General features: G+C 34.3%; 1 protein-coding gene across 4 annotated transcripts in view; it reads right to left on the bottom strand.

The window, feature by feature from the left end:
* The window catches only part of pard3aa (par-3 family cell polarity regulator alpha, a), a 408,430-nt gene that overhangs the window by 352,914 nt on the left and 48,012 nt on the right, over positions 1–7,504 (bottom strand). For all 4 annotated transcript variants that reach the window (XM_026238220.1, XM_026238223.1, XM_026238222.1 and 1 more), the window contains exon 2: positions 3,455–3,556. In XM_026238220.1, coding sequence (XP_026094005.1) covers positions 3,455–3,556 — 102 coding nt within the window. The remainder of the gene's footprint in view (positions 1–3,454; positions 3,557–7,504) is intronic.

Below are 7,504 nucleotides of genomic sequence, written 5' to 3'. Positions count from 1 at the left end.
ATTGCATTATGATTTGAAACTATAGAGCTTTGATCATAAAGCATTTAAATATCATCTTGCTGAGGCATATTATTGGGAGATATAGAGTGATAAATTATATTTACTGTATATGCAAATAGTCTGCTACCTCACTGATTTACATTTCAAGCTGTAAGAATATAATCTTACTTTTTGGTCATATGAATAACAGCATCTGCATCAAATTGCATGTTTTTTACACTTACTGAATGTTTTTGATTAAACTAAAATAAAATGAAACACAAATATACAAAAAAACACAAAGAAAAAAACAGCTAAAAAAAACATACAAAAGTTAAAATTCTAAAAATAAGCAAAAAATAAAAAATAAAACAGGTTTGGAAGTTTATTTTTTATTTTTGTCTTAGATGTTGTCTAAATGTTCAATAAAGTGATGCATAAAAATATATATATTTTTCAGACTACTACTGTATGTCATATATCAGGCTTTACAGGGTTCAAGATTCATTTAATTGAGCATCTAAAGCAACTGTATAACACTGAAATCAAAGACTAGAGCTCCACTCTGTATTTGTCTTAGCATCCTATTACCAGAAATTGAATAATATCTGCTGCAAAACTAAACTAAACTAAATTAAAGAGCACCTTTAACACACAAAAACAGATAAAAGCCTTTTTGTTCACCCTCCCAGCAAGACCAGATGCATAACCTGAGCCCTAAACATCCGTCATAAACACAAAACACGCAAAGCTGCTTAATCCAAGTAGACTGTATGCACAGCATAACGCAGAAACAATGTTGAAGTCTTGAGAAATGCATGACGACATGCTGTGAAACCTCAAAGGAGAAAAACTAGAAGGGTAGAGGAGAGGAAATCAGTGAGAAAGAGAGAGACAATGATGTAAAAAGAGGGAAACGACATCAATAACAACAAAGGAGATGATGCAAGATTATCAATATTGAAAATGTGGCACTGAAATATGTGGTCTGCAGCAACGAGAGAAGCCGTGCGGATGAAAGAGTGGAGAGGATGAGGAGCGAGTGAAGAGGGAGGAAGGTGTCACGTGGCTCTCGGAGGAATCACACACATCAGTCTGACTGACTCCTGATGTTTCTATGGCACACGCGAATAAAAAGATGAGCAGCGGCTCTCTAGACACACACAGACTGCAGCATTTACACAACAAAGATAACTCAGGAAACACAAGAGCCACATCACTGTGGAGTCCAGATCCAACATGTGACAAATAGAGCTAAAACACTAATTAAAAACAGAAATATACAATTTTATAAACACACACACATATATGTTAAAACATATCAATGTATATTATGTTTCATCACACTCTCTCACACACATATTGTGAGTGTTATATTATATATTTATTTTATATTCTATGTATTCTGTTCTATTTTTTTAATAACTTAATTTAAATGGTTTTGAAAATGCCTCTTTTGCTCAGTCGGCATTTTTTCGATCAAAAATACAGTGAAAACAGTAATATTGTGAAATATTACCACAATTTAAAATAAAAAAATTTATGTGAATGTTAAAGTGTAATGTATTTCTGTGATGCTCCGCTGTATTTTCAGCATCATTCCTCCAGTCTTCAGTGTCACATGATCTTCAGAAATCACGAAAATATAATGATTTACTGCTAAAGAAACATTTCTGATTATTATCAAAACAGTTGTGGAACTTCATATTTTGTACAATTTTGGATTTATAATGTTATTTTCTTTCTTTTTACTGATGAATAGAAAGTTTAAAAGAAACATTTACTTTAAATATAAATATTATTTTAACGTATCAATTTATTCATCATCGCTGAATTACATTTTTAATTTTAGTAAACCCAATCATCTGACTATTAAAATACACTCGATACATGTTAAAGTCATGTTTCCTTCATGTATCAATGATAATGATCTGTGCTCTCCAAGTCAAACACGCATGATGCACATGCTAACTAGCTTCATGATACGGACTGGACTGAGCAGACAGTAGCCAGACTGTCCTTTACTAACTGAGCTAACATGAATTAGCAATTACAGTCACGCCGAGAGGACAATTATAAATCACCAGGAACAAAGCGCCTCTAGCCAGAGAGATGTCACCAGAGCCCAGCAGGAACGCACGGGCTAATTAGCTTGCTGGCTAAGCACAATTTATCAGGACTTGACAACATTAGCAGCAACGCTAATGAACAAACTACGGCTAGAAACACACCAGAGGGACGGATCTCTTTTAGCCATTAACACACCGAGAGAGTCAGAGCAATGACTCGGCGAGAGGTAACCTTCCCTCATTCCACTGCTGTGATCCAAGCATGATGCATTTCCTGGATGAGTCCTCGAGGAAACGGACATTTATTTAGCATGAGGCGGTCTGAAACTGACCAGCGAGGTTAGTCACACACAGACTCACAGTCAATATGGCATCAGATAGAGAGAAATTACAGGAAGAGGGAATGATTCGTGATGCACCCAAAACACAAAACACTAAATTAAAGATTCCATTCAGCTGAAAAGATTTAATCACGTAATTAATCATATTTATTTAATAATCAAAAAGCCTCTAGAATACACATAAGGACGTTTTTATATATAATTGTTTCTACAACACTGTGTAAGTAAAATATTTAAATGGTGTCTGTAATTAAAGCCTGTTTTTCATTCAAACATGCATTAAACAATGAATACAAACGCTCCTCTCTAGAGTTATTTGTTCTAGAGTTAGTGGACACTGAATGGCTTTCTTGGGGTAAATGTATAAAGTTACTTACTGCATTGCTGTTTGACTGACATCTTGCTGCATTTCAAACACATTCACACTGCAATAAACTGCATTTATTGTTTGAATCTTGTATGAAGCATCATTGCACTTTGTTACCCTCTCTCTCCCACTTCACACAATCTAAATAAAGGCATAAAATGCCCATAATAAAAAAAATGATATTGAAAACCCAGACGTTTTTTTAACATCAAAATAAAAAAGGTTTATTGTGATTATTGGATGACAGACAAGATCTTGGTTCAGCAAGATGAAGAATGCAAATGTAAAATCCTTTCAGCCCTCCAAAAATCAAATTCATTTCAGTTTGTTGAAATTTCAATGCATCCCTAGTAATATTAACTACAATAGCAGAGTCGACATTCCTGGCCATTCCCAAGCTTTGAGAAATGAAATCAAGACACATCCAGATGTGATAACCGAGTCAGAAAAGCCCAACAGAGAGGTCTCTCTCGCCCTCCCTCTGTTAAATGTATTTAGAAACACACGTGGAATGACTGTTTTGGTGCCATCATCTTCATCATCATCATCATCATCTCAGAAATAAGTATCAAAATATCCTAATGGTTTTGCCATTGTTTTCGGTTCATCCCTCATACCAGAAATTAAGTTCAGGTTGAGTACATTAGAGTTCAGCGTCTCCACTTAAGAAAATAAATATGAATGCACAGTCGACCTACCCTGTCTTTGTCATCGGCCACATCACACAGCACGTCGTCCAGGTCCAAAATGCCTCCGTCTCCATGCTCTAAACGATTCACCTGTATCCAGTAGCTTGGGTCCTAAAAGAGGGGAATTGGACAGATTGAGTTCAAATGAGTCACGTTTCGACAAACAGGCATTCAGATGTAGATTTCCTCTCACGATCTCAAAATATCCATAACTTGTTGTCAATAAAAGGCAACAAACTTCAGGCTAAAGTAAAGAAAATGTCCAGATTACAGTCAAGAACTTACATATGTGACCCTGGACCACAAAACCAATCTTTAAGGGAAACATTATAATCGTTAACGAAAACGAACGAAAATGTGGGAAAAAACATTGTCGTTAACTGAAATAAAAATAAAAATGAGTCATTACGAAAAAACGATAACTAACCAATACTGTAATGTGTGTTTGGCAAAACAAACCAAAATAAAATAAAAAAAAATTAGATTAAATGTCCCTAGTTTTCGTCTTTGTCAATGTCTTTCATAGAGCAAATAACGTTCAGCTGCATTTTCCTTTCCCTGCGTCGTAAGCGAATATAAATAATATGTGGTATACAAATATTTTAAATTCTGAATATATTTTTGTCAGTGTGTTAATGTTGACCCGAGAAGCGATTGCTAGTTTAGAAAGTTAACCAGTCGCAAGTTTGAGGTAAAATGCACTTGGGTTGTCGATGTCAAAACACTATATAAGCTGTGATTCAAATATTAAAACAATGTTATGTCATGTGTTTACTCTTACACCGAATGTTTGCTGCTTCAGTCCAGATGAGTAGGCTATTGTATAGGGTCAATTTAGTATAGTGTGACAAAACTGTACAGCTGTGGTATTTGTATAGGTGTGAATTCTGTATAGAAGATAGATTTGTGTGGATTTTGTAAGAGTTAAAGGAATTTCAATGGGGTGTGAATTTTGTATTGGGTGTTAAATGTGTATATTTTGTGAAGGTTTGAATCATATTTAATATTATAAAGTTCTGTGTAAAGAATTATTAACGAAGGAATTATTTTCATCATCCCCTCTCCACCCCAAACAAGAAATTCCGACATTCCATAGTTATATTTAAAGTTTTTCTTTTATTTGTTCTTTGTCATGTTCTTTTCTCAGATTGAGCTCCCTGACAATCTGAAAGAAATGTCTTGTTATGGCCCAAAAATAGGTTGAATACATGAGTTCATGTATGTCTGTTGGCTCTTTAGGTTTTTTACTGACACACGTCACTTACACATTCTGCAGTTACTGTTTACATACTTTTGCCCATGTGTACATTTTATGTACCAGTTTTATTTTGGAATGAATATTTTCTAAAATTGTATGATGTTTTTGTTGAGTAATTAACACTAACAATAAAAATAATAAAAACTAAACTTAAACTAAGCATTTTCAAAAAATGAAAACTAAACTAAACTAGCAAACCCACTTTAGAAACTAATTAAAACTAAACTGAATTTGAAAACAAGAAGTCAAAACGAAATAAAAATAAAAACTAATGAAAATTGCAAAACTATAATAACCTTGCTTAGGGGTCAATTATTTTTCAAAATTGAGAAATCAGTTGACACTACTTGCCCGAGATACAATTATTTGAAAATCTGGAATCTGAGGGTGCAAAAAAAATCTAAATATTAAGAAAATAGTCTTTAAGGTTGTCCAAATTAAGTTCTTAGCAATGCATATTACTATTCAAAAATTGCGTTTTGATATATTTAAGGTAGGAAATTGACAAATTATCTTCATGGAACACGAGCTTTATGATTTTTGTCATGAAAAATCAATAATTTTGACCCATAAAATGTTTTGTTGGCTATTGATCTACAAATATACTCCAGAGACTTAAGACTGGCTTTGTGCTCCAGGGTCACATATAACAACCAGAGATGATTAAGGAGTATTCAGTAAAGGACGACCGTGATTTTGCCAAGTAAGACTTCTGATGATCCTGGATCAATATTATTGTCCAAAAATATAAACTTAACCCAATCCCTACTTCTAAACCTGAACCTACCCATAATGTATTCCTCAAATCAGTGGGAAATGATAGCTGATTAACAAGGGTGTAGAAGCACCTAACTCTGGTTGTAAACCTAAAACAGATATTTCCTGAAAAGTTTCTCAATTCTGATTGGTTGATTGGAATGTTGTTCCAGGATCAACAGGAACATGTTGTACTTGGTGAAATCATGCTCGCCCACCGGTATCACACAGACTCTAGACGTGTTGTTTTCAACTCGAGCAGTGGTCTAAAACAGTTTATTTATCCACCAAATGGACAGAAGTTTACTTTAAGAATGAACAATGAGGCATAGATAAGTTTGAAGTTAAGTGTTTAAAAAAACAGCAAATGGAGAGAGCAATCTATTTTATAGCTTTATAATGACTATGTGAATTTTACTCTGAGGCAGGCAGGATTTTCTGACAGCTGCCTTTAAATCAGTTTCTCGCTGTGTTCAGTGTTCAGCATCACGTGTCTAAACAAACAGCACATGCTGTCAGTGATTTCAACAACTACAGGCCGCTCTCACACTGCAATGGACGTAACCCGGAAAACTTTCGGCATGGATTTTTGCCGATAACTGATTGTTCCAGCAATCAACTATCGGTGCCGATTAATCGGCAAAACCGATACATCGTCGACCTCTAGTATTTAGTATAGTACTGAATGAAACAAGTAAAATTTAACTGTATCAATGCAAAAACATCTCTGTTTAATAATATACTCATACATATTTTAATGTTTAGTGGAGTATCACATCATTCGCTTTATCCTGTCTATGATGTCTGCTGTCTTGTTAGGTAACTCACTTGAGAGACAAAGAAAACAGCTTAGCTCAGAACAGCAGCCATCAATTTCACAACATTAAAGTCAGAGAATCCAAACATCAGTACCAGCCAGTTTTTGTCATATTTCTGTGTATTTGATTGTGTGTCCTGACTACTGCTGTAAGCTCATAACTGGGCACAGCTGAACAACCCACAGACAGCTTGGCATCCACAGACCCTGGAAGAGCTTCAAAGCACTGATGAAGAATATGAAAATGGGGAAAATTGTGGTCGCACATCGAAGAAATGCAAACCTCTGCCAGTCTATGTAAGTCAATTGACCAGAGTAATGAGTGATTTACAGCTTTATGTGCCTTCTCATCTCTCTATCTACCTGTTTCTTTCTTAAAACATATTCGGATGTGTTTCTGAATAAAACTGGATATTGAGTGAATTGGCACTACACAACTGAATCCATAGAGAACTGACTGGATTATGAATAGTCTCATAGTGTACATCAGATGTTTGTAGGGGGTTCCTGGTGACATTAGGCAAAAAGAAAAAACATTTTAGATGCAGAGCAAGATATTACATTTTAACAATTGATTCCAAAAGCTTATTCTAAGTTCTTGTGTAGATGCTGCACGATTATGACAAAAAATCATAATTGTCAATTATTCCCTTGAAATTGCGATTATTAATTACGATTATCACAACTGCGATTTGATGCAACTGCGTGTTGTATTTTATATGAAAATAAGCTGAAAAAACAACGATTGAACGATTACGTAATTGTGGCATCCATAAATGAAATTGCGATAAAAATTTTATTAATTGTGCAGCCCTAATAGATGCATGTACAAATTGTGCACAATCATATCAGCAAGTAAGATGAGCAAATAATAAGTATTTTTATAAACTTTTATAAACTTTTTATAAAATTAGTGGAAACGAACATACACATATATATATGTATACACATATTAGGGATATCCCTAATGTTATTTTTCCTGCCTCTTGGTATTTCTCATCAAAGAATGATACAGCAATACTATAAATAAAACTAAACTGAAACATTTTAACTACCCTAATACTTAATCCAAGAAAATAAAAATAAAAATAATAACAATTAAAAATCAGCAGAATAATAGGTCACAATCAGCTAAATGGGAACCCATTCATGGAACATATCTGAAACAAATGTCAACAAGATTTTACGAAGTTAATCTGGAAGAAATCTTCTGGCCATAAACCCAGAG

This window comes from Carassius auratus, chromosome 49 (assembly GCF_003368295.1).
Source record: "Carassius auratus strain Wakin chromosome 49, ASM336829v1, whole genome shotgun sequence".
NCBI lineage: Eukaryota > Metazoa > Chordata > Actinopteri > Cypriniformes > Cyprinidae > Carassius > Carassius auratus.
Note: the sequence above shows the minus strand (reverse complement) of the source record. Positions and strands in the feature narration are given on the sequence as shown.